The 27,718-nt window shown below is 36.1% G+C and overlaps 4 protein-coding genes and 1 pseudogene across 4 annotated transcripts; 3 read left to right on the top strand and 2 right to left on the bottom strand.

Moving 5' to 3' along the window:
• Window positions 1-1,947: 1,947 nt before the first annotated feature.
• On the bottom strand, window positions 1,948-4,066 carry LOC125220278 (protein FAR1-RELATED SEQUENCE 5-like). Its single transcript, XM_048122435.2, has 4 exons — window positions 3,510-4,066; window positions 3,147-3,348; window positions 2,554-3,023; window positions 1,948-2,434 (listed from the first exon to the last, which is right to left on the bottom strand). Exons 1-4 carry the CDS (start codon window positions 4,064-4,066, stop codon window positions 1,948-1,950), a joined length of 1,716 nt encoding a protein of 571 aa, XP_047978392.2.
• A 5-nt stretch (window positions 4,067-4,071) lies between these two features.
• Window positions 4,072-4,726, top strand: LOC148934318 (uncharacterized; annotated as a pseudogene).
• Window positions 4,727-9,451: 4,725 nt separating this feature from the next.
• On the top strand, window positions 9,452-11,975 carry LOC125185519 (uncharacterized). The gene has a single exon (XM_048082069.2). The coding sequence runs from the start codon at window positions 10,163-10,165 to the stop codon at window positions 11,705-11,707; it is 1,545 nt and encodes a 514-aa protein (XP_047938026.1). The 5' UTR covers window positions 9,452-10,162; the 3' UTR covers window positions 11,708-11,975.
• A 1,037-nt stretch (window positions 11,976-13,012) lies between these two features.
• LOC125218368 (oleosin-B3-like protein) lies at window positions 13,013-13,630 on the bottom strand. The gene has a single exon (XM_048120021.2). The coding sequence runs from the start codon at window positions 13,533-13,535 to the stop codon at window positions 13,104-13,106; it is 432 nt and encodes a 143-aa protein (XP_047975978.1). The 5' UTR covers window positions 13,536-13,630; the 3' UTR covers window positions 13,013-13,103.
• A 6,866-nt stretch (window positions 13,631-20,496) lies between these two features.
• On the top strand, window positions 20,497-22,690 carry LOC125219398 (Ankyrin repeat family protein). The gene is made up of 5 exons (XM_048121368.2): window positions 20,497-20,741; window positions 21,074-21,200; window positions 21,831-21,955; window positions 22,087-22,233; window positions 22,354-22,690. The coding sequence occupies exons 1-5, from the start codon at window positions 20,562-20,564 to the stop codon at window positions 22,486-22,488; spliced, it is 714 nt and encodes a 237-aa protein (XP_047977325.1). The 5' UTR covers window positions 20,497-20,561; the 3' UTR covers window positions 22,489-22,690.
• The last annotated feature ends 5,028 nt before the right edge of the window (window positions 22,691-27,718 follow it).

The following is a 27,718-nucleotide window of genomic DNA, read 5'->3' as shown; positions in this document are numbered from 1 at the left end:
GTAACTTAAATTTGAATTAGAATTTCAAGTCCCGTACATCACCCAACAGATTGTTTCTGTCTACTTTCCCCTCCGTATGTCTCAGAAACTTAATGCATATTAGACTTTTCATATGGTTGTCCTAATTCTTATTTTCTTTGGCTGCAGAGTGGTACAGTTGTGGATCCAAAGACTGAATGGAGCAATGATCAGGCAAAGGAGGTCTTTCATGAAAGAATCATTGATGAGCTCAAGTATATCCAAAACTTCAAATGGGAAAATTACAGTCTGGTAATAAACTATCAATACATTGAACTACAATATGTTTCTTAGTGGAATGCAATTAAATATGCTCATTGTTTTGCACCAGGTTTTTATCCCTATATATACAAAAGACCACTACTATGTGGTTTGTTTTGATTTCTTGAAAGCAACAATTTGCGTGATAGATAATGTTAGATCAGAAGAAGCTGATGTTGGGGATAGATATGGCGACCAAGTCTATAGGCTGGTAAGCAAGCAAGACTATATATGTTATTCTGCAATATACATTATATAAATATGCAAATCTCATCAGCTTGACAATTCTTATTTTATAAATTGCAGATAGATTTCTTTGTCTACACTCTGGAGACATGTGGTTGTGCTAGCTACGGTCGCATGCTCCAAAAAGCAAATGTGAAGATTCTAGAAATGAAATGGAGTGCTAAAGAAGATACTACAGATTGTGGCATGTATGCAATACGCCATATGGAGACTTATATGGGCATGAAGGTCACTAACTGGAAGTGTGATCTGACAAACAAACAATCAAAGCCTCTGCAGCTTCTTCGAGCCAAATATTGTATAGCAATGCTGTATAACAAGAACAATAGGGCCTTCAGGTGTGTGTCAAGACTTGCCTCACATCTATATACGGAGGCAAAAAAGACAAGACCGATTGATGTGGAGAATATGGTAGCAGAGTACAAGAACAAACCGTCTTGGCGTGCCTCACAATGACAATAGGGCTTATGGCTGCTGCAATGATGAATGAATGTTTGAATGACTGCTGCAATGAAGTCTTGGATGTTTGCAATGAAGTCTTGGATATTTGAATGAACTTGTGCTGAAACATTTGGTTTTATAGTTTTATTTTGGGGTAGAAAATGTAACTGACTTAATTTGATTTGACTTTTTATCCATAATTGTTTTGATGGCAGTTACTTATAATATGCTTGCATGCTTAAGATTAATTACAGGTCATATCTCTGTTCAGTTTCCCCCAAATTTAGGGCATTTTATGTAAAAAGATTGAATTTTTTATATTTATTAGTTTCTGGGTGTAACAGAGTTTTTAGGACCTATTTTGATTCGAAATCTGAGATTCAGTTAGAGCAGGGAGTTCTATTGGGAAATTATTGCAGTGTAAATGTCATGACTTTGCATAAAAGAAACTTAAAAGCATCTCCTGGTGAATGAAATTAATGGAATTTGAGTGAACATTTCTTTAAATTCAAGTGATGATTACCAGAACATCATATCTTCCTAGCACTTGAAAGCTAATTATGCTTTGGTTGTAGAGAATACTGACTTTCAGGTTGTGTACCACCTAGCTATAGTTTCGTTCCATTAAACTACATCAGAAAGAAAAATCGTAACAATAATATGTAAACTGCAACATTGTTGTCGTAACACAACAACATTCATTGAATAAGACTGCAATATAGTATTGTAAAAATTTGTAATTAAAAAAGATTGAAGTTAGACTATTTACTGAAATGAAAAGCAACTTGGAAACAATAGTATAAAATTAATATTTAATCCTACTGTCTTGTGAAATTAATGAAGTAATAGAAAGAAGCAAATAGTGTGTCTGCACTCATTTCATTAGACTGCAATATATCTACCTTAATACTGCAATATCTTCTGTATAAGACTACAACCTGATGATGTAAAAATGAACTAACAATTTTATTTTCCCTTTTGTCAACCACAGTTCCTAGAGTCATGGTGACCAAATTCTCCACATTTTTTGCACTGACGCAATGGTTTGTTGTTCAACTTTATAGCCTTTTCCTTCGCGGATACCAAACGGCTTTTGGAATCACTTGCCGAACCTTTGGTGGACACAACTGATGGTGGTTGTACTCTAACCACAGCTGGATTTTCAGCAAAATAGAAATCTTTAACTGGCTTATCCTTGTCTGCTGAAGATGGTTCATGGATTCTTGTCATAAGACTCTTCCCAAGCTCATCAATTCCAGCTGAAAACAAATCAATGATGGCACTATCAGCATCAAATTTTTTCATGTAACTGAAAAATATGTCAGCAACTTTATTCTTTGACAGCTGGTTTGGATCTGATAGAATTTCAGGATCTCCCAAACTTCGAGCTGGACCACGAATATCATCAGCTAAGGCAGTCGTCAACCACCTCACATGGAAGTACTTATCAGGTATAAACTTCAGGAACCTGTTCTTGAAAACCAAAAATATATGACTACAAAGAATTCCCTCTCTCCCAAACAATTTGGAAGAACAGGAATACGAATCCTCACTGATCGTGTAGGTACAACCCAAGATTTACTATACTTATCCTTTATTGTGGAGATCTCTAACAGATCATCTTTCAACAAACCATCAGTGCTACAATGGTGCAATGCGTCCACTATCTCACGTTGCACTCTCTTGAACACGTGCTCAGTGTACTTTGTTGCAGCATGTTTTTTCAATACCAACTGATTGGAGAACGGTGGTATAATAGTTGAATCCATATAATCTAACTTCGAGCTAGAATTTCTCTGTGCAGCCAATGCATGATCAAAATTCATGATGAACTCAACTAGATTGGAGCGAGGTCTTGTGAATGTTTTATAGAAGCTATTCTCAGACTCGGAAACAGACGTCGTCCTAATAAGAGACCCCATGGGAAAGTCTCTAAAATGGGCAGGGACCCACATCTCTCTATTGTCTGACATTGTTACAAACCACTCAACATGAAGAAGCTCATAACGCTCCATTATCCCCATCCATGAATCTTCAAACTCTTCCGGCTCTAGTACCTAAGACCACACACAAGCACTGATCTCTTTTTTCAACTCTTCATTTTCTAGAGATCTCCTTAGAATTTTATCGGTAAGTTTAAGCATAATGTGCCACATGCACCATCTATGCTTTGTATCCACCAAAACATCACGAATAGCAGCTCTCATACATCTATCTTGGTCAGTAACAATCATCTTAGGAGCTTGACCCATGGATTCCAAAAAATGCTTGAAGAGCCATGAATAAGATTGTGTGGTCTCATTGGATAAGAGTGCAGCTCCAAATGTGACTAGCTTTCCATGGTTGTCCTTGCCCGTGAAGGGTGAGAATATCATACAATACCTGTTTCATACATATAAACGGTAGACTTCAATATTAGAGTCCTAAACTGCAATATAATACACAATAGACTGCAAATATTAGAATCCTAATCAACAAAGTTATCCAAACAGAAACCTAACACATGGAATGCATAATTTATATATAAATGAACAGGGCATTACCTATTGGTATTGTATGTGGAGTCGAAGGAGACAACATCACCATACAGTTGATAATTCCGCTTAGATATTGCATCGCACCAGAAAAGCGATTTCAACGCTTTTGAACTCCCAAGCTGATAGTGATATGTAAAATCAGGACATGCCTTCTTTTTCCTCGCCATTTCATCTAACAACATTTGTGCATCAGAACCTTCGACATAAGTTTTCAGACCTTGGACATAATTCCTAAGTTCTGCCGCGGTGATTCCCACAGTGTCATAGCCGCCCAAGAACTCATTCAAGAATTTGAATGTCATGGTAGGTCCAATATTGGTTTTCGTGCAGTCCCATATGAATCGCCCGTGTACTTCACCCAACCTACGATTAATATTCATGTAACGTCTAAACGGAAGTTCAATCATACTATGATTGTGAACTTCCACAAATTCTTGAACAACATACCCCACAAATCCAACCTCAGATACATACTTGAGTGATATTCGCGCCCTACATTCACACCTTTTGGATGTGCGTCTACGTTTGGTTATAAAACCCTCTTGTGCATGCATCTGGTCCATTTCAATATGTGGATGAAGCAAGAGAAAAGTTACGAGAGACTATTGGTTACAAGAATTTTGTGGAGTTGGGTTTCGGTAATATGGGTGAGATGGGGTCGAGTACCAATGGACCCCTCACGATGAACAAGTCTTTCATGACATTGTTTACTCTAATCCTGCTACACATGGTAGAAGATTTTGGAAGTACTTGAGTGTTGCATTCCCAACTCGAACCAAGAAAGAATTTGTCAGCTACTATTTTAACGTCTTCATGCTCCGGAGGCGGGCTGTTCAAAATAGATCTTATTTGTTGGATATAGATAGTGATGATGAGGAGGAGAAGGAGTTGGGAGGTGTTACTGGAGACTCCCATCAGAACAAATCCTATCCATCATCAGATCAGAAAACAGACATTGAAGACCATCAAGGTCTGAAGGGGGAGTTCTATATTGTTGAAGGAAAATGTGAGGACTCCATGGTCAAGTCATTCAGCGACCAAGATTTAGACATGAGTTGGGTGGACGACTTCTGGTCTGAGCCTCAAAATGACTGCAGAGAAGATGAGCGAGCAATCTAAAGCATGATATCTCTGAAGTTAAAGTGAAGAAGCTAGATGTTGTCGAGATGAACGGTGGAGAAGAGGTTGAGACATTGCTCGAGGACCCTGGGTTGTATACTTGAATTTTTGTCGCCTGAAATCCTGTACAAAAATAGTAGATATCTATTTGGGTGGTGGAAAGTGAAGGCTAAATGTTGCTTGGCCTCAATGCCCAATATAGTAAAGTGAACCAATTTATTTATATACATAAGCTCTCACTTTAGTGTGTGAGAGTTGGACTAAAGGTGAATTGGTAATGCTTCAAAGGTCTTGGGTTTGGGTTTGAGTCCATTGTGGTGTGGTCTTTTTATTTATAATCATTTGGCCATAGAAAACTCTCGCCCTTCTGATTTGAAAATGACTCCTAACTTTCATCTTGTCCTCATACTCACGCTCAAAGTATTTATTATTATTGTTAACTTTGTGAATAATTATATTAAAGTATAAATGCTCATCTCTAGGTTTTGTAAAAACACAATGCACCATTCGACTATTTGTTACATTAAAAGCATTACAAAAAATTACTCCATACTAAAGTAAAATTGGTTTTGTTAAAACACAATGCACCATTCGACTATTTGTTACATAATTAAAAGCATTATTAAAACAACTACTCCATATTAAAGTAAAATGAGGTCTGGATAAATGATACTCCCTTCGTTCGCCATTAGAAGTCTCATGTATGGGCGACACGGGTTTTAAGAAATGTTAAAAAAAGTGGGTGGAAAAAAGTTAGTGGAATAAGGGTTCCACTTGTATATACTATTTAGTTTAAAATAAAATGTAAGTGGAATGAGTTAGTGGAAGGTGGAACCCTATTACCATTGATGGTAAAAGTGAACCGGGACTCCTATTCGCGGATGGACTAAAATGAAAAAACGAGACTCCTATTCGCGGATAGAGGGAGTAAATATTTAGAAAACATTCAAAGTCAATTACTTCAATGACATAAAATTCTAAATGTGTAGCTACTGATAGACAAATAAACTTAAACAAGTTCATGATAAAATATTTCATAATGAATCCCTGTAGAGAAATATGTTGCATCATTGTCTTGCTTTATTTGATCAATTCCAAAGCACTATCGGGCCGTATCTTATCTTACGGCCAAAGGTCTTCCTTGATTTCAGCTTAATCATGGTTTTGTTTTAGAATTCAGTGTAATTCTTTTACGTCTATTGATTCTGTGTAAATTCATTCTAATTTTATTTTTCTGGGATTGTATTACGCCCGATAAATTTCTTTCAACAATTAGTGATTAACATTCAAAGAATTTCAACACGACAGAACCAAACATATAGAAGTTGATTGATAATTTATGATGGAAAAGATTGAGAGTGATATTTTGACCAAAATTTAATTTATGATGGAAAAGATTGAGAATGATATTTTGACCAAAGTTGTAAACTTTTGAAGCTTCACAAATGTTCTTATCAAGTTTGGCATCATAGATCATTAACACTATTCAACTTGAGGTGAGTGAGTGTTGAAACTGAAATAAATAAACAATAATGGAATGATATCAATTTGAATTCTCCTATCAAGATAGGACGTAGATGATTTTGCTTTCTTATTGATGTAAATACATTCTCTATAAAGAAAAATGTACTCTTACACAGACAAGAAATAAAAACACTATTTATGGTTGTCTTTCCAATCCCTTCGTATTCATCTGTACCGAGTGACATGATATTATATAGTACTATATTGTATGGTATGACTGAGAAGTCAAATTGATAAAAATCCGAGAAAAAAATGTTAGTACTATTATCTGAGTGACATGGAATTTTAGGTGGATGTGATAAAGTAGAGTGGAAAAAGTAATTGAATATTTTAATGAGGAGAGTGAAGAGAGAATATTTATTCCAAATATAAAAAGTGGATATTTTGAATGAAACAAATTAAAAATGAAAGATGGACATCTTGAATGAAGCGGAAGGAGTATCATTTACTAGTTTAGTGTCACTGAACAATAACCATGACCTTGACTGAGTAAGAGTTAATATTATTGTATTAACACAGTGGTTGAAATAAGTGGGAGATTATGACTTTGACCTAAAAATTAAATCTTTACTAAGAAAAGGGCAAAATCACGTTACAGTAATTTAATTATTGACCTTTTCAAATTATGCTCCAAATAGCATTTAAATACTTCAACTATTAATTAGCATTTTTAAACATTTGTACAATTAAGAGCACTCCCAATGGGGGTGGCGAAAATCTGGCGAAAAATCGCCGAACATCGCCGGATTATCGCCGGCCGTTGTGGTGAAATCGGCGATAATCCGGCGATAATGTTACCGATATTTCGCCAACCGGCGTTTTTTCGCCGGATTATCGCCGAGCGATCGCCGGCCACTGTGGGCGACGCTCGGCGATAACCGGCGATATTTAAATTTTTTTTTTTTTTCCGGCCCAACGGCTATTTTTACATCCCACCCCTATAAATATTTCCTCCACTTCCTCCATTCATCACCCACAATCTTCATTCTCTCCATTTTCAATCTCTTCTCTCAATCTTCAATCTTCATCAATCTTCCAAAAATTATGAGCTTTTGGAAGAAAAATTCCCGCTCGGGTAAGGGTAAGGGTAAGGGGAAAGAGTCGAGTTCACAAATTCCCAACACGGATGAAGCAAACGAGCAGTGGATGCACTCGTTGTTGGCGATGGGTTCTCCTCCCGGCCAACTTCCATACGCGGGTCCGTCTCCTTTGCAGACTCCTCCGGCGCGGAGACTTTCTCCGTACTTCAACTCTGCCGGCAGAATGCCCTCTCCAGCCGACGATGTGTATCGGCCCCAGTTCGACACCCCCGGATCAACCCCAGGCGACCAAGAATCTCAGGCCGCGACACTGAGCGCGGAGGACTTCGAGGTGGAAGAAACGCCCACCGAGCCGCCTTCTAGGAGCGGGAGGGGGAAGGCGCCGGCGTCGTCGGCTGCGACTGATACGGGTTCCGATGAGAGGCCGAAGCGGGTAAGGACTACTTACACTCTGCAAGAGTCCGAGCTGATAGCCACCTGCTGGGCGGACACGTCACAGAACGCGGAGCGCAGCAACTACCAGACTGAGATCATATTCTGGGAGCGGGTTGCCGCGAAGTACAGGAGCCACAAGACTGCCTCAATGAAGGACCATGGCAGCGAGGCGATCCGTCGGCATTGGGAGCGCCTCATGAGGGACTGCGGCCACTTCAACGGTATTTATTCTAACTTGTTGGCGAACATGCCTAGTGGCCAGAACGAGCATATGGTCCGAGATGAGGCCATGCAGAGGTATTGTGGCAAGTACTTGTCGAAGGGGTTCAAGTATTGGAACATCTACGATCAGCTGAAGGATCTCCCCAAATTCCGGACGGGGATGCACGTCACGCTGCACGGGAAATCGGTGCGCTCGCGACTTAGCGTTTCGGAGAGCGAGGGGAGCGCGACCCACATCGACTTGAGTGGGGATGGTCCGCACGAGCGCCCGGAGGGAGCGAAGAAGGCGAAGGGGAGGCGGAAGGGGAAGGGCACAACGTCGGAAGTCGAGTCGGAACCCCACATCGACTTAGAAAAAGCCACTTATTCGAGCAATGTCGCCAATCTGACGCAGATGTACACGCTGTACTTCACCGGCGGCGGGACCCCTGAAGAAAAGGCGGCCCTCTGGAAATGCATCCAAAGCCTGCAGATTACGATGGGCCTCGATCCCGACGCCCCTCCGGCCCCTCCGTCTTAGTTTTTTTTTTTTTAAATCTTTGTTTATTTGCGTTTTTTATTTGTAGTTTTTTTTTTCTCGTTGTATTATATTTTCCAATGATTAATACAACGATGAATTGTTCATTATTAGTCTATTTATTAAATACATTTGTAGGGAAAATTAAATAATATAAAAAATAATGATGTAAAAATGAAATGTTGAGTTAGGGAGAAATAAGGGAGAAATAAGGGAGAAACCAATGTAGCAGTTGGCTAAAAACTGGGGATAAAATGTGATGCTGATGTGGCGCTGATGTGGCAGGAGTTAGGGAGAAATAAGGGAGTGCCATTGGGAGTGCTCTAAGAAATTACATTCGATTCAATTTTCGAAATCGAATACCATGTGTACCTCAATAAAATAGTGACTTTGAACTTTAGCAAGGAGAAAAAATGAGCAGGAATCAAACCGACATTATTTTCACATCAAAATTACTCCCTCCATCCCCTATTAAGAGTCACACCTTTCCATTTCGGTCCGTCCCCAATTAAGAGTCACACTTCATTTTTACCATAAATGGTAAGTAGGTCCTACATTCTACTAACTCAATTCACTCACATTTTATTATAAAACCAATATAAAAAAATGAGTCTCACATTCCACTCATTTTTTCAATCAACTTTTCTTTACATTTCTTAAAATCCGTGCCCGGTCAAAGTGTGACTCTTAATGGGGAACGGAAGGAGTATCTTATAGTGATGTTTCAAAACGACATGTCTTGCATAATTTTTAATGCTACCAACTTCGACTCGGCCGTATAGTCAAAAGTTCATGTATGATTGCATTTGTTAGAATGTCTATAACTTATGTATTAAGTGCAATTATCAGTTGAGATATGTAAGATGATTTTTTGGCAATGGTATATATTTTGAAATTCCAAAAATCTAACTCCCGAATTCAAATTGATTAGTTATTTTTGGGACAAATTGGCAACTTAGAGAGGAGAGTAACGGCTGAGGGCTGGGGCCCTTTATTAAGAAGGTGACATTTCAGCAAAGAGTTTATTAATAAATGAAATCAAATCAAATCAATGAATGCACAAATCTGAACTTTTCGAATTACCCTATGGGCTTTGGTTAGTAATCCCAAAAGATCCACGCCGTCCGATTCTGCAGCAACCAACACTCCTCGCAGCTACACGTGCCCCCCTTCAATTTACTCATGGTTTGCTTCCATGCATGTAATTCTCCACCTTACTATAAAGTATAAACGCATATGTAGATGTGTGTGTTGTGGGAGAAAAATAGGGAAGAAAGAGTCTTTGGGTTCTATTTCTATCTCTTAATCTTGCTAGGCTGTGGCTAGTTCAAGCCCATCATTATCTGTTCAAAAGTTTGATTCTTTCCACATTAATTTCTTCAAAATCTTGCAAAATTAATATAGGATTGGGGTTGTCATTATTTACTCTTATGCCTTTTTCTTTTTCTTTTTATGCCTTTCTTCTCTGTTGTGTGTGTTTGTAGAGATTTCACCGATTTGGGATTTCAAGTGTTACTCTTTGTTTTTTTAGTGTGGGTTTGGAATTTTTCACTGTCACATCTCACTAGTGTGGTTTGATCCTCTCGTATCTCAGTAAAGGTATAGTCTTTGTGATCTATGCCCATCCATACTTGAGGATTTTTCCATTTTCCTTTTTGGGAGTTTGTTTTTTGCACTTTGATGTGGCGAGATCAGGGAAATAAATCTGAGTTCAGCTAAATCTTGATTGTATGGTTTTGGGGGGGATTTGTATTTGTTTCTTGATTTAGTAGTTGGATTGGAGGTGTTTGAACTAGGATTGGATGGATGAGAATCAAGAATTGAGGTTTGTTTGTAAGTTGTGCTTCAAGAAATACCCTTGTGGGAAGTCTCTTGGAGGCCACATGAGGTCATGTGTAGTTGCAAATGCTGTTGAATCTGATGACAAACTAATTGATCCCAACTTTAAGAAATTCCCATCATTTATTGTTGTTGGTGGTGGTGGGATGGAAAGCACAATGAGTGATTCAAGAATTGGTGATTTAGGAAATGGGCAGTCTAGCTATGGCCTAAGAGAGAATCCTAGAAAGAGTTGGAGGGCTGTGGATTCAACCTCCCCTTTGCCACAAGAGAAGTTTTGCAAGCAATGTGGCAAAGGGTTTCAGTCAATGAAGGCTTTGTGTGGGCACATGGCTTGCCACTCTGACAAGGATAGGGGCATGAAAGATGATCATTCTTGGACTAGTGAGAGCCAGAAGCTGGTGATGGACAGCCATTCCGACACGGAGGGTGAGGACCGGGCAATCAGGACTAGGTCCTCCAAGGGCAAGAGGTTTAGGAAGATTGTAGTGAACTCCCCTTTCCCCAATGGCTCTTCGTCCGTCTCTGAGATTGACGGGGAGGAGCAGGAGGAGGTGGCCATGTGTTTGATGATGCTGTCTAGGGATACTGGGAGTAAAGGCGGGGTGAATTCTGCTGTCGAGAGTTCTGATAACAACTCTGTGATCTTGGAGACTAAGTCCTCCTCCATTGATATAAAGAATGTGAGAAAAAGGTGTGATCTTGTCAAGAATGGTCATGATCAAGATGAGAAGAAAATTGGAGATGTTGTTAAGGGAGAGAATTCTGACTCGGGTTATTTCTTGGACGAATGCGCCAAGGGGGAGGAGTCCGATGTGTCCATGGATGGGTTGCGTAGGAGCAATGGTGTGGATGAGTATGAAGAGTTTAGGCAGAGCTTGAACCGAAGCCGGAGCTATAGAGCTGAGGTGAAGAAGGTATTGGCAAAGGAAACTGAGTATGATCATGGCAATGCTAATAGTATAGCAGCTAGGATTGAGCAATCAAGAAAGAGGAGATATGTCATTGAGAATTCTGATCTGTATAATGACTATGATGATCATAGGATCAAACGGGGCGAACTCCCTAGCGCAGAGAAGAGACAGAAATACGAGTGCTTCAACTGCAAGAAGACGTTCAAGTCGTACCAGGCTCTAGGAGGCCACAGGCCGTGCCACAAGAAGATCAACACGTTGTATGACCCAAGATACGAGACTGGAGAGAATAGCATAGATGATGAGTTTGCGAATAGGGGGAAGGTGGTTGAGTCCACTAGCAGTAGGAAGCCGGGCAGCTCGTTTGATAAGAAAATGAAGGCTAAGAAGAGCAAAGGCCATGTCTGCCCTTTCTGCAACAGAGTTTTCAAGAATGGGCAGGCGTTGGGCGGCCACAAGAGGTCACATTTCATCGGTGGCCATGAGGTGAACACGCACCCTAGCCCGGTCGCCAAGCTGGACTTGCTCGACCTCAATCTGCCCGCCCCTCAAGACGATGACGATGATGGGGACGACCAGTACTCGCCTTGGTAGGGCCGAACGCTTGAGAAACTCGAACACATACATTGAAATTGGTGGAAGGCACACCACATTGTGCTCCTTTCTTGCTAGCCTCCTCATACCAAAAAGGAAAAAGAAAGAAAGAAAGAAAGAAAGAAGAAAACCTCATGAAAACTAGAGATTTATTTTTGTCTTCCATTTACATTATTATGTCTGAAAATGACAATTTTTGTTGTTCCTTGTTATCTAGAATATGATCAATACATATAAGAGAGGCAGGCTCTTTTTCTCTTCCATATGATATGTGGGTGATGGGAATATCAAATTTGCATTTTTAGGTTCTCTGTTTTTACTAATTGTTACTCCTCTTTATGATTAAAGTTTCAGATTAGTAGAAGAGTCGGTGGATAATTTATTCCGACAAAAAGTTTTTTAATTTATAAGAGTAGCTGTCTTTAATTAAGTGTTAGGTCTAAACCCTAAAGATGAATTTGCACAAATTCTCAACTAGACATTTGAGTATTTCATGGCTCCTCCTTTTGATTTGAGAAAAAAAAGTTGCATTCTTAGTTGTGTTTGCCTGACACACTGATCGTATATACTGGTGATGTCATTTTGTATACACTTCCTAGTCTAGAAAATTGATCTCTTATGTCTCACATTTTATTTGCGTCTTAATTTGGTTTTTTTTATTAAACATAAGTTATGGAAGAAATTGGTTTACAAAACTTGTTTCTGGATTCCATTAACTTTTTTTTTGTGTAGTTCAAATAGAACTTAAAAGGTTAAACAAAAATGTTGCTTATCTAGTTATTTTTTCATTAGAAACTGAAGTGTTTGATTTTAGCTAGGTTTTATTTGCACTTGGATAAACATCGTTCATAAAGTATCTCGGTTATTATGATGATTTCTGCATATATTATCTGTGTTAGACAAAAAAAAAAAAACAATGCACAAACACATTGTAGTGATAAAATCATGACAAGTAAAATAAAATTGGCTTAGTATCACACCAAATTTTGAATTTATGAATCATATAGTAAAAGTTTTTGTATTTATATGTCAATAGACTTTATTATTGATTTATGAGTGAATTATTAACAAATACTTCATCTATCCCATTAAAAATGAAATATTTTTCTTTCTGGGGTGTCTCATTAAAAATGAAATATATCATTAAAATGAAGATACAATCATCGTTACTTTTTTTCTCTCTCTCTTACTTTATTTTCTCTTAATTAATTCACAAAACAAGATAAAATCTCATGTTGAAAAAAAAATATTTAATTTAATGTGATAGAGGAATTATTACTGTATATAATATAATACTAATAATAATAATAATAATAATAAATAGTTACAATAATAGACAAAGAGAAAAACAAATTATAAGAAAGAATTACTAAATGAAACATAAGCAAAAATTGGCCTATTTTTTCAAGAAATCTCCGGCCATCTTCATGAGACCGCCGTCGTCGGCCTTCTTCTCAGCGCCTTCGCTGCCCGCAGCCTCCGGCTTGGCAGCGGGGGCGTCGGCGCCCTTGTAGTGGCGGAGGTAGTCCTCCGCCTTGTCAACGTACATCCCGATGCCCTGCTTGTCGTCGAGCTTGGCGTAGTCAGAGGCGGCGTCGATGAGGTCAGCAGCGGCGCCGGCGACCTCGCCCTTGTCGAACTTCTCCGGCTCGCTGCGGAAGTGGGCTTGCGCGGCGCCGGCCACCACCTGAGCGCTGTGTATTAGATCGGACGTGGTGGGCTTGTGGCGGGCCTCGCCGGCTTGGGCCCCGCCGCCGTCCTTGGCGTCGGGAACCTTCTGTGGTTGTGCGTCATCATCACTCTTGGTTAAATTTGATAAGAAATTCATTTTGGAAAGAGAGAGAAGGAAATGAAAGGGAAGAAGTGGGATAATAATGGATGTGAAAAAGGAATTTGATTGGTGTACCAGATTTTGTGTGAAAAATGGGAGGGAAATAGGGGATTCACAAAGTTAGGTTTTTCGGTTATGAATGGGTCAATTGCACTATTTAAAATTTAAAAGATTGAGAATATTTTGGTGATTGATGGTACGTAATCCATCCGTTCCTACTTAATGTCCACGTTCTTGATTGACACAGATTTTGATCGGAGCGGATCATCTCATTTAAATAATACACCATTTCATACTACACTAATAAAATAATGACATGTGGATATTTTTTAAATTAACAAAATAAAAGATTAAAAGATTAATTATCATCGTACATATCCTCATACACCAATATTTAGTTAATCAATCAAGCTGAACTGAAATCGGGTGATCAAAATGCTAGTAAGATTCAGATACAGCAACCAGTTCATGAATCGGGCTACGTTATATGCAACCAGTATGATCAGAATCACCCCCAAATGCATCATCCCCGACAATTCGTTCTCTCCCTACAAAGCTCTCCAGTCTCTCTCCATTCTCCAACCTTGTCTTGTTTACTGTCATCATTATTCAACTTTCTCAGATCAAAACCATTGCAACACACAGCGTCAGCATAGCTGTACTTGGAAATAATAAAATTTCATTATTTGGCTGGTAGATTTCATCTAATCCGATCATCATGTCATGCGAAGAAGCGAAAATCTGCCAAGAAGAAGGAAAATCAAAATCAGTCCAACAATCACTCTGATTCTGCTCCTGCTCACACTCACAGTTCGTAATTCTTTACTTTTACTGCACGAAAATCTTTTCAAAATTGCTTCTTTTCTAATCTAATGTGTGTAGTTCAATGGTTTCTTATTGTGTGCGTATGTTCTTGCAATTTTTTTGTTAAGCATCATTTTACATCAGCTACCTGTTTTATTGTTCCTTGTGTTTGTGCCTTGTGCAATGATTGGAAGTGGATTCCTAGCGTAATTGCTAAGCTTTGTTTGTGAGGTTTCTGATGATTGGTGAAGGGCTGAATTCCAAGGATTGTTGAATGGGAAAAATGATATCTTTTCCCCTTTTCCCCTCTCATGATTTGTAATTTCCTAAGGAACTCACATAGTAAGATTCAAACAATTAGTTTAAGATAATGTGTGTGTTGTGGTTATCCTTGATCTTGAGTTGAACTGTCTTTTCAAAAACATATGGCAGGGGATGAAGATGTGAAGCGCCAAGACGATGGAGAGGGGGTAATGTTGGCAAGCTAAGCTCCCCTAAATCCGAGGATCACGAGAAGCGTCCTGTCGAAGCAGAGGCTGGAGGTGCTTCTTCCGTGGAAGGATCAATAGTTGACAATGGGGAGGCAGAGAAGGAGAACAAGATTGAAGATGAATCGGGTGAAAAACATGGCATCGTTGCCCAAAACGAGGCGAACAGGAAGCCGGATGATGAAGGATATGTACGATGATAATTAATCTAAAATGTTGGTGTATGATGGATGATGAAGGATATGTACGATGATAATTAATCTAAAATGTTGGTGTATGAGGATATGTATGATGATAATTAATCCTTTGGTCTTTTATTTTATTAATTTAAAAATATCCACATGTCATTATTTTATTAGTGTAGTATGAAATGGTGTATTTGAATGAGGTGATCCTCTCCGGATTTCGAGAGGAGATTTTAGATAGAATAAGTAGAGAGAAAAAGTAGTTGAATACTCCATCCGTCCCACAATAAGAATCACTCTTATTGTGAGCACGGATTTTAAGAAATGCAAAGAATAGTGGGTTTGAAAAGTTAGTGGAATAGTGGACTGATACGCTCGGATTTTGTACTGTTTTAAAGCCATTATTTGGTCCGTTTTTTATGTCAAAAGTCACTCTACATGTCCAATAATTGCATATTTCATACATTTTGGTATTTTGGCGTGTTTTGTGAGAAATGTGCATCATTTGAGCCAAAAAAAGAAGTCAAAATGCAAAGTCTGGAAATATGGAGTTCAAATGGCGACCGGCGACCGCCGGAGCCCGGCGGTCAGTGCTCTGTAGCAGCCCGCCTCGGAAATTCACGCTAGGAAACGAGTCTCGCCGGGCGACCGCCGAAGGTACCGAGACTCTGGATTGCAACGCGGCGACCGCCGCCAAGGTGCGGTGGCCCGCCGGAGAAAGGCGGCAAATCCGAATTGCCCTAGATCTGCTCCAAGATTTACCATATTTTGAAGATCTTTTCCTTCTACAATAGCGATTGACTTTCCCCTATAAATATGACCTAAGCTTCATCAAATGTGAGCTTCTTTTTGCAACATAAATTCCCAGAGATTAAAAGCTAGAGTACGTCATTGTGCAAGGAGTTGAAGAAGGATTTCAAGAACATCAAGAACGACAAGGATTCAACTTACGGGTTCTATTTGCTTTAGTTTTATGTTCAAATTGTCTTCCCTTCAATCTATGTGTTTAGCTTATTCCATTATGTGTAACTAAACTCATAGGATTCTAGAGATGTGTTAGTAGCGATTTTGGTTATACAATTCCAGTTTTCTATTTAATATCCGTTTTGTTTTTACTTTGTTTCTTCCCTAAGTATTTGTGATGCTATATGATTGAGTGACACAATTATGTACGATTTAATATAACTTGCTTCATAACTGTGAGAGAGTTCTAGCGAGTTAGGTCCACCTGGTAGACGTTACAGTCAGCTTCCCTTAAAACGACACTGTTAATTGAGAGTGAGGACTTTTCAAGGGTCTTAGGAGCTTTTTGGAGTTACGTGTTAGGATTGACAACCCTAATATTGTAATCAACGTTTGTATCGCATGAGCATAAGCTAGGTGACTCGTCCTATCAAAGTAATAACTGTGTTAGGGTATTGTAGTTTGGAATTTGTATAACCATAATAGTGAACGCACATCCCTGGAATTCCCCTTATCTCTATATTTTATCTCCGTGATTTATTTGCAATTAGTTGTTATTTGCTTTCTATTGTTTTCTATTTTCAAAAATTCCCAAAAACTTTCGGTTCTGCAGATAGTAATTGAGTTTTAGTAGATGATAGACACTTTGTGTTTGTTTTCCTCGTGTTCGATATCCGGTACTGACCTTTAGTTATACTATATATACTCTGTATACTTGCAGGTTTATTTGGTGCTAAAAGATAGTGCATCAGGGACTCACTTTTTTATATTGGTATTATAATAAATTTGAGTGAAGTGAGTTAGTCGAATGTGAGACCTATATACAATTTTATAGTGAAAATGAAGTGTGACTCTTATTGTAGGTAGGTCATGATGTAGGTTAACATTTCACCTCATTTCCCCCATCCATTCATTTTTATCTAAAGTAGTAGTATTACATATAGGAACAAAAGTATATACATGAATTGCACCAGATATTGCACATCCTTAAGCTTAAATCCTTTCAATCTGACAACTTCGCGTAGGGAAAGATACAAATACAGAATCAGACTTCACCAGACTTCTCTCAAATACGAACGTTCAGCATTAACAGAACTCAAGAAGATGACATTCGCAGGCAATTGAGCTATATTAGAGTCATAGGCAGTCAAGATTACTGGAAAAAATAAAATATTTGGATCATAGACTCTGCAAATCGACCACCCAAATCCAGCACATCACCTTTGAAATTATTGGATTTTTTCCATCATAAATTGGTAATTCATCATAAACCATCCAAATCCAGCACATTACCTTTGAAAGCCAGTGATTTCATCGCAGGGTTGCCTATTGACAATGGCGGATTTTGGGCGCGCCGCGAGAACGTAGATAGGGCTAGAATTTGGATTTTCAAAGAGACCGATTTGGGGAAAGTGGACGTCAATTTTGTTACATTTATTTCAGTCCTTCTCAAATAAGTTTAGGTTAGTGAATAAAATTTAATGATACCAGCAATAAAAAAATTAATATATATATAAGCCTTGTGATATCCCTAATCTAAAACATGCATTTCTTTTATAGTCATTGGACATTATATTGTCATTTTTATTAGATTCGTGAGCCATTTTTATTAATAGTCGGTTAAAAATTCGTGAACCATTTATTATTTATTAATTTATAGTAAATGAAATCGACCAAGACAATAAAGATACATGAATGCAAAAAGGATCGTTCGAAAAAAATACCAGAAAAAAATATCAAAAGCTACTAGCTAATTTTCATGAGCAGGTGGTGCTGCCTCTAACGTGCTATTGTTGTCATGGATCGAACTACTAAGATTTCACTTGCTATTGTTCATCTTCTTCAAGTGATATAATATGAACTCTACACCTAAAAAGTTACCAAAACTGCAAAAGAAGCATGAAGAAGAAGATCGATGAGTTGCCAAAAAATTGCTGAAGATCACGAAGAGTGGAGAAGAGATCATTAAGTGTGGAGAGAGTATACAGAAGAGGGAGGCTGTCATTTTAAGAGAGTATACAGAAGAGGGAGGCTGTCATTTTTTTTTTAACCAAATTAACTCTATTACATAGAAAAACGTCAATTTGATAGTTAGATTATTTAATTAGTGGACTTCAATTTATTTAATTAAATTTATATTTGTGTGATTTAATTTGATTTAATTATTTGATGTTAAATAAATTATTGGGCTTCCATAATCTTTTTACTGATTTACGTTCCGAGTTTCAGTTTCAGCCATCTTAGGTTTTAGATTTCCATTTATAATAAATCGGCTTGGTTATAAATATTGATTGGTTTATTTAAATAATTGAGCTATTTTGACAAAAAAAAAAGGATAATATTTTTAAATATATCACTATACACTAAAATCGCATGAAACAAAATAAATAAAATTATATTTTTACTTAACATCTTATTCTATATTTATATGTATATTAAAAAGATTATACTAATTTTTATGGATATCTTACTTATACTACTGTATATAAGAAATACTCCCCTCCATCCACCAATAAAAAACTAATTTTGCCTTGGCATTGAGAATTTGCACTTCTTTCTCTCTTAAAATCCGAGTAAGTGGATACGTTGAATGAGACAAACTAAAAAAGAAATGTGAACATTTTGAATGAGACTAAAGTAGTACGTATAGTTATTTTTCTAAATCTACTTGAAAATGTGTATATTGAATTACTAACATAACTACCAATTTAACAGCTGGACCAAATAATATTACAGAAATCGAAAATATTATGCATAACACATTTGATTTTAATCCAATATCACAATAAAAGCAATACTCCATTATTAGTCTAGCATTTATATATTGAGGATAAGAAGAGTAAGAATGGTGACACTATTTCTTGTCAAACACAAGCATGGGTATAGAATGTGGGTAGGATGACAACATGGTGGCACTACTTAGAGATGGACAACTAGTATATTATGAGGGAGGGACTGCATTGCATTGCTCAAATAAGAAAAAGAAAAACACAATGGACAATCCTAGAAGAGTGATGCTGAGAACTCAACTGGATTAATTGTGAATCACATTTACTTGATGTATTAATTCATTTGTGTTCTCAGGTCACCCCTCTAGAATTCGTTTGTTCTTGCAATTATATAATTATATATTTTATTAATTTTTATTTTTTCTAATCGCATATTTACATATTTTATTTATATTTAGAGTTCATAAATTATGCATCTTAAAATTTGAAGATATGAAAATTATTTTGAATTGCTATTATTGATCGATTTCATTCTTGTACTTCATAACTTAGTACTTCCTCCGTTCCATAGTAATGGAGGCAAAACTTTTCGGCACGGAGATTAAGAAAATTTGTGTTAGGTGAGTTAAGTAAAGAGAGAATAAAGTGGAACATGAAAAAGGTAGAGAGATAAAGAGACAAAAAAGTAAGAGAGAGTAAAGTGGGTGTGGAAAAATGTGTTGACTTTTACTAAAAAGGGAAATGACTCTATTACTACAGAATGGACGGAAATGAAAAAACGCCCTTATTACTATGGAACGGAGGTAGTATTATAGGAATGACATATAACTATTTTGAATTGCTAAATCATCCCTTTAATTTTATTCAATTGAATTAATGTTTTGCATCGGTCTCTATCACACACTCTCCTTGGCATATATACATCAATTAGTAAATAAACAGCAATTCATTTTCTGCATATTGGTATCATGACACATGTTTATCAATAATTTTTATAACTATCTTACCGAGAATATAAATCGAATGATTTTGCATAATCATCAACCAAAATACTTAATTTTAATATCATCATTGCACGAAGATTAATTAGAATTTCAAAATATATTTGCATTTTAAAAAATTATTGGAAATCAAAATTATAAATCGGATCTGTCACACATTATCAAATTGAAAAACAAGTTATAATTGGTCGCAATGTTCGTGAGTCTATTGAAAAATTCATTTTGAGCTATTAACATAGAATGAAATCTTTCAAAAAAAGAAATAAATGATTCTTATCTTGATAATAATCAATTTTAATAATTTATGAGTTTGCTTGCACATAAACTAAAATTGTAATTAAGTTTAATTAAAAGTGTAATTAAGTTTAAATTGGTATTATTGTGAAAAACTAAAATTGTAGAGTACTATCTATTTATATATACGTTGGATCAGGGACGGATCTATTAGGCCTCCACAAGGGGCAAATGCCCCACCTAAAAAAAATTCATGTATGCTAATTTTAATAGATAATTTTAAGTTTTGTTTAAATATCCTTATTTTGCCCCTTCTTAATGTATTAAAATATCTTTATGTATATTTTTGCCCCATCTATGTAGAATTCCAGGCTCCGTCGTGAAAATTGGCATTAAAATATTTCGAAGATGGTAATTAATGTACGTATAATGTACATGATTCATGTATTTTTTTATTTTTATTTTTATTTTTTTTTAATCGACGATCGGCCTAGTTTATTGAACCGATATTTTAAAAAATAAAAATAAAACTGTTATTAATAGATTTCTTCCCCAAAAAGCCAAAACCCATAAACACACGCAGTGATTCGAATTCGAAGCTGGTAAGCAAGCAGTAGACATGGAAATCGACCACAAATCAGCTGAAAAAATGAAGGAAGACCTGTTTAAGGCGGCCGAATCGGGCGATTTCTCGGTTTTTAAATCGCTCTCTGAAGAGCAGCTAGGCGAAGCCAGCCGTGTCCGTAATGAAGACGGTCGTTCTATCCTCCACGTAGCCGTTTCTTCGTCGAAGACCGAGGTTCTGTTCATTTTCAGTTTCAATTTTTATTGGAGATGAACGATTTTAGCTATTAAAGCGACAATCAAATTCAAATGTGTTACTGTTTTAGTAGCTATTTAGGTAGGATTTTTAGTAGTTAGGTTGTCCTTGAAAACCTAATGACGAGATGCATAAATCATCAATTGCTATTTTATTGTAAATGTCTGACCGAATTTTAGTGAAATTGTTTATTAATGATCACTGATTTCAGTTATATGCTACGGACTCATATGAATCGCTTGTATTTGATCATAATACTATCCACCTTCGTTGTTTTTATGGATACGGTTTTTTTTTTATGGAGGAATTAGGTTGTTGAAGTCCTAGCATCTGCAATTCCTTCAATTGTAAATAGCTGTGACGAAGAAGGCTGGGCACCTCTGCACTCCGCTGCAAGCAGTGGCAATCTTAAGATTGTGGAAATTCTACTCACCGCCGGTGAGTGTTTAAAACTGATTTTGCTGAGTGGTTTATACCCGTCGTTGGACTTAATTATCATCAGTTAGTCTAAAAGATTACCGTACATCTTGTGTTTATGTTCTATTAGAAGATAACAGGATTCTTATAGAACATATAGCTGAATGGATTGGACAGTTTAAGAGAACTTAGGCTGAGTAATCATATTGATTTTTATGATAGAATGTGTATGCTAGGACTTTTTATTTCCAGATATTGGTGTTTTATGAATCTGGCTTCCTTGATTCTGCATGGCATAATTTGATTGGAAGATCACATTGTTCACCTCTGCTTGGGGAGAGAGAAAGAAGAGAAGCAAGTTAAATACAGAAACTAGAATTAGACTGGTGAATCAAGTTGAAGCCAATCTTTGCTGAATTTTTCCAGAACTTTCACATCTAGTTTGGATTATTCATCTATTGTTTATAATCTTTTCTTATCATCCCAACAGAAATTATTTAGTCAGTATCTAGACCTTCACTTGAGCATTTTGTTTGTTTGTCAAAACAACTAGAATTTTTATGTTGTTTTCTAAGTCCAATATAACCTCATATTGCTGCGGAAGAGTGTATGAACAAGTTGTGATTGAGAAGTGCAAATTTGCTTTAACAGGTGCCGATGTGAATATGAAAAATGACGGTGGCCGAACAGCTCTCCATTATGCTGCCAGCAAAGGTCTTCTGAAAATAGCTCAAACTTTGGTTTCTCATGGTGCAAAACTCAATGTCAAGGATAAGGTTTGTAGTAAATTCTTTGAAAACAAGCTATTTCCTTAGCATCTTTGGAATCTTAACATTCTATTTCTTTATTACTACTTCATAGCATTGATATGCCCTCTAATTCCATTGACCAAAGTAACTTTATGCAGTTCGGATGCACTCCACTGCATCGTGCAGCAAGCACCGGTAACATAGTGTTGTGTGAATTCTTGATTGAGGAAGGAGCAGAGATTGATGAAAGTGATAGAGCAGGGCAAACTCCACTCATGACAGCAGTAGTATGCGATGACAAAGATGTAATTTTCTACACACACACTCCTTTGATAACTTCTTAGGCGATTTAAATGACGAACTCGATGACTAATCTTATTGACTGATAACTACCACATGTTCCCTAAATATCTTCTGATTTGCAGGTTGCTCTCCTCCTTATAAGACATGGGGCTGATGTGGATGCCAAAGACAAAGAAGGATACACCGTTCTTGCTCGGGCATCAACTGATTTACGCGCCAGTTTAGTTGATGCTGCTCAAGCTATGCTCGAAGAGTGACAACATAATGATACTCCTTACTCCTTAGGGACTTACATTTTCATTTTGACGCCTTACTATTATTTTAGTGCTTTTTCGAAGCTTTGAGTTTGACTTTTGCCTGGTTGGCTGGTTCTGGAAATTAATTTCGAATACTCCATTACAGTCGGAGACAAAGTCGCAAGTTTTACCCAAAGCTATGAATGCCTTTGAGCTTATTGCATTGTTTTTGGTAGAAAATACTGCTAGTGAATGTGTTTATTTTTGGTCATGTTATTCCCACATTAAGCTTAAGCTCACGTTATACCCATTCAATTCAATAATGATTACGCTATCGCATATTCGCAGTCACACGATTTATAGCGTTTGGTATCCAGCATTTGGATATTCCAACAACTGTATGGTTAATGCCAAGTTGTCATTAGCTAAGATCTGATTCATACTGCTTCCTAATAATTGGAATAAAAAGCTAATAATTTGAACTTGTCACACCAAATTACACAAATTTTATGTTTCTTTACAAGTCTAGATAAGTGTTATTGTCCGTGTAAATTGTTCAATTTACTATCCGTAATGAAGTGATATCAAATGTGCGAAAATATTACTAGGTGGTGTTCGGTTTGCTAGATAAAATAATACTATGATACAATCTAGGATTGAGTTGTGAGATTATTTTAGTCATAGGAGGTTAGCTATGACTGATTATCCATCTAGGATTGAATTGTTGGATTGAATCTCATGAACCAAACATACTACATATTTAATCCGGGATGCAATCTTGCAAACCAAACACCCCCTTAATATATATACTTATATGGAGTATAATAGTAAAAGGTCAAAAACAGTAGTAAATAAAAAACTTTTAAAGTGATAGTAGTGCCCCCTTTTATCCCTTAAAAATAAGGATTTTTGGGATGGATGAGCTAAAATGTGAAATTTGATAATACAAGAGAGGAAAAGAGACGAGTAATTAAAATACGGATAGTGAAATTCACTTTAATAGTGTAATATGAAAATTTTCCAAATAAAAAGAAAAAAAAAAGAAAAAATTAATTTATGAGACTACTGAAAAGAAAATAGGACTATTCATTATGCATAGATGGAGGATAGGGGAGTGATCAGGTCCATAACTCATTTTGTGTTAAATATCCAAGTCAATATCATCCCTTCAATTTATGGATCAGACGGTTTATATGGCTCCATTTTATCTTTTCTTTTAATAATTATAATAATGATAAAAGGGTAAGGTTGGCATATGATATATTATGCAGTTAGTAAGTTTCCATGATTCACGCTTCTTTTTTTAGCAAGATTAAGTCTCCCTTCCGTAAATGAAACAAAATCAAACAACCACAGTAAGAACTCTGCGCCGTCTTTCAATATCTCAAGCAGTGGAGGAGGGGGCGGTCGCGCCCTCCGCCGGCCGATTTCCCTTTGCCTCCGACAAAAATCCACCATGGTTGCCCCCTCCAGCTTGCCTGCCCACCCCAAAGAAGAAGAAGTCGGTCGCGCCCTCCGCCGGCCGATTTCCCTTTGCCTCCGACAGAAATCCACCATGGTTGCCCCCTCCGTCGCACCGGCCCGCCCCAAAGAAGAAGAAGTCGACGACAAAATTGTTTCTTTCGAGTGAAATTCGGCTAATAGAAATGAGCTTATACGTGTAGAAATTATTATTGATGAGGTCGATGCAAGCTAAATGTTTATCATTTTTATAGGAGGAAAAATAAGTAAAATTGTGGGAGAAAGAGATGGAGCATGAGAATATTTTAATGGAAGAGAGAGAGTGTGCATAATGTTTCTTCAGGGTAATAATATATTTCACAATTGTATTAAATATAATTATGCTGAAAGCGCATAATGTTGCAGCACCAACTGAATAATGTATATAACAACAACATGAAGACGCATCATGTTTACATTATTGCTTTTAGCAGCATATATTAGTGTATTTAAGTTGTTGTAATGTTGTGATTGAGTTTAATAATGTAACTTATATCACAAACACTTTGCATTCCAAAGCTCATACAACAATGTTAACAAACATGCTATACATTATTCTGAGTTGCCTATTGGAAAATATATCACTAAGTAGTAAATAATGAAACAAAGGGCATGCAAATAACGCCAACAAACAACTTAACATGTTACATTATTCATAAATCAAGAATAAATCTTAATCTAAACCACATCTTTCTACAATAAAATTGTTATAGCATATTATAATTAAATAACACGTAAACCGCTGAAATTGAAAGCATAGAAAATTTTAATTTTTGAGATATACTATTTACTCTATTTAATTTAGCAATCCATACATCAAAGCTGTAACGACTACATTATTGATAACGTAGGTTTACATTATTTTAAGATAACAAACTTTAATACATGATGAATATGTTATAATGTAACATAATCTATTAAATAATGTAACATGTTCCACGAATAATGTCAACATAGAAAATAATATATATACATTTGCAATGCTAAACGTAGTACAAAATCTTGCTACAGTACTGTTCATGTCCTCCTAAAAGAGAGCACATCATCTCTCTTTCGACGACCTCCATCCCCTACATCCTCTACATCCATCTCCTCAAAGTAATCATCAAAGTCATCTTCATAATCTACTCTTGTCCTCTTCGACCCTATTCAAAAGTTCATAATAAAAGTGAGATTATAATCACATACTAAACAATGTACGTCATATATGCGTTAAAATAAAGACCTGCTGAAAATGAATAATGTTACATCACCAGATGAATAATATATCTACACACCAACATGAAGACTTATGTCGTTTACATTATTGCCGTAGAGAGCATACATTACTACATAATGGATTTGTTTTAATTTATCACACTGGGGTAAATAATGTAAATTATAGCACAAATAATGTACACGACAATTCACAATAATGTAGTACAAACATGACGACTAATGTATGCTGACTAAGCAATAATGTATACACCAACCTTGAATAATGTAACGACAACTACTAATAGACAACTACAAACAATGAACATCAATAATGTACATAACCTTGCTCAGTAATTAAATACGAACAAGAGAAATGAAGTATGCTTATCGGCAACAAACGAATCTTTACCTTAAAAATCGATTCTTTTCACAAAAATTCTAGGGATTGTCACGGTAATGTAAACATAAAATTGGACAATTCTAATCGGGCATTTGAGTAACTAACATATATAGGAGATGATTGAGAGAATCACATGTCTAAATTACCTTAAATCATTTGAAAAATGGAGGCCCGAACTGAAAGTTTCTAGCCTACAACACTCGGCGTAATTTTGAACAAATACACGTCTACACCACAATTCCGGTCGCCGATTGTTGATATAAACTTCATCTTCCACTTTTTCGCGATGGATTGAGGTCTTCGTCTTCATTTGATAAGGAATCACCACAAACTAGGCTTGAATATAGAGAGCAAAAGTGGGAAACTAGGTTTTCGTCGATTTGGGGTAAATGAGAGAGAGAAATCGAGAGAAATAGCGGATAGTTTGCTCCTTCCGTTTAAAAACCGAATCTTGAATAAGATGTACCAATTTTACCCCCATAATGTAACCACAACTCCTAAATAATGTAACTCGGGTATGATATATACTTTACATCTAATCCGTCCATCAAGTTAACCCTAAGGCTGGAAATACATTTGAACTTAACACTAAAGGATCACTTGGACCCTAATGCTCCCCTATAGTATATATATATATAATAAAGGCGAAGGACAACATATTACTTTCACAAAGACAAAATGAGAATTATTTTATATTTCATCAGTCAATCAAAAAAAATTCTACTTCCATTCGACACGAGCTTTTAAAAATATAAAGAAAATTATTAAGAAAAAAATAGTGGAATTTGTCGTATATTTATATACTCCCCCTATTTTCTTAAAATAGAGATTTTGGCAACGGCACAAGCCTTAAAGCAAAATTTGTAAAATAAAATAAGAGGATTAAAGCAAAATTTGTAAAATAAAATAAGAGGAATGATAAAAATGATTAAAGTAGTGATAGTAAATATCTAAGTCTAAGTTATTAGTAGTGTTTTTGTGAAAAGTTTCTGAAAATAATTATATACTAGTTTTATGAGGGATAAGCAAAAATGATAAAAGAGGATTATTTTTTAAATGGAGAGAGTATTATTTTATAATAAAATATAAGTAAAATGAGTTAATAAGATATGATGTATAATACTACTAATATTTATTTTTAAAAATAATAAATAGAATTGATCTATATATAAATATATAAAAATGAAGTTTTGGGAATAATTACATGAATACCATTGATAATATAAAAAGATTTTTCTAATATACATGCTATATTATTAAATTTAAATATTATGTAACCTAAATGAAATATTAATATCATGACTCTTCATTTTTTCCATGATTAACTACCCACTAATGATCATATTCATTGCCACTAACCCATTAACCTATTAATTTTGGAATTTATATAGTTGTCAAATTATGAAGAGATCAATTTAAATATGTATGTGGATGTACAAGTCAACCATCTTAGAAGATTATGGCTGGGCTTCTTGCTCCATATAAGGTAATCTTGATTCTTCCAAATTCGTTCCTTTCCTTTGGTATTATGTTGTACTTTATACTGATATATTATTATTATTGATAGAAGCTAATTTAGATTGGGATTGACTGTCTTCTTGTGGTCTCTCATTAATTATGAACAACTAGGGTGAGGTATTGATTTGCGGGAGAAGACGCACAGGTTGATCAGTGATGAGGAACTATCTGGCCAAAGAATTGACTTGGTGAGATAACATTGTTTGCACCTCCTCAATTATTTCAGTGATTCTAATCTAGACAATTCTTGAATCTACTGTCCAATGTAATAGGTTTTTCAGAGTGCACCACTTTTTTATTCTCTCACTGTTTGTGAAAATATCGGATTTCTGTTGTAAGATATTTGTCTTTATAATTAGTTTTTGCTTTATTGTTATCAATTGTATTTCATGTTTAAGTTATTGGTACAATAAATTGCTATTGTATAAATTTGTGATTTTAAAACTTGAAATAATAATATTATTTCTTATTCAGTATATGTGTTATTTTTTTATCCATCTGATTTTATATTTTTTAATAACTTTTTTATTCTATATATTTATGATATCAGATTTGATAAAATGATATAATTATGAATTTGTAAAATTATTTTATGGTATAAAATAAGTTTAAATAAAAAAAAATTGGTCTGATTTT

This window comes from Salvia hispanica, chromosome 1 (genome assembly GCF_029641045.1).
Source record: "Salvia hispanica isolate PSC_SH4W2 chromosome 1, Shi_PSC_v1, whole genome shotgun sequence".
Taxonomy (NCBI): domain Eukaryota; kingdom Viridiplantae; phylum Streptophyta; class Magnoliopsida; order Lamiales; family Lamiaceae; genus Salvia; species Salvia hispanica.
Note: the sequence above shows the minus strand (reverse complement) of the source record. Positions and strands in the feature narration are given on the sequence as shown.

What these genes read in the sequence shown, in the direction of transcription:
- LOC125220278 (XM_048122435.2), bottom strand. Translation starts at nt 4,066, where the DNA reads ATGGACCAGATGCATGCACAAGAGGGTTTTATAACCAAACGTAGACGC. An exon ending in TCCACATACAATACCAATAG is followed by an intron (nt 3,349 to 3,509) that starts GTAATGCCCTGT and finishes TGTATGAAACAG; the next exon opens with GTATTGTATGATATTCTCAC. An exon ending in ATCTCCACAATAAAGGATAA is followed by an intron (nt 2,435 to 2,553) that starts GTATAGTAAATC and finishes TTTCAAGAACAG; the next exon opens with GTTCCTGAAGTTTATACCTG.
- LOC125185519 (XM_048082069.2), top strand. Translation starts at nt 10,163, where the DNA reads ATGGATGAGAATCAAGAATTGAGGTTTGTTTGTAAGTTGTGCTTCAAG.
- LOC125219398 (XM_048121368.2), top strand. Translation starts at nt 20,562, where the DNA reads ATGGAAATCGACCACAAATCAGCTGAAAAAATGAAGGAAGACCTGTTT. An exon ending in TTTCTTCGTCGAAGACCGAG is followed by an intron (nt 20,742 to 21,073) that starts GTTCTGTTCATT and finishes TGGAGGAATTAG; the next exon opens with GTTGTTGAAGTCCTAGCATC. An exon ending in GGAAATTCTACTCACCGCCG is followed by an intron (nt 21,201 to 21,830) that starts GTGAGTGTTTAA and finishes TTGCTTTAACAG; the next exon opens with GTGCCGATGTGAATATGAAA.
- LOC125218368 (XM_048120021.2), bottom strand. Translation starts at nt 13,535, where the DNA reads ATGAATTTCTTATCAAATTTAACCAAGAGTGATGATGACGCACAACCA.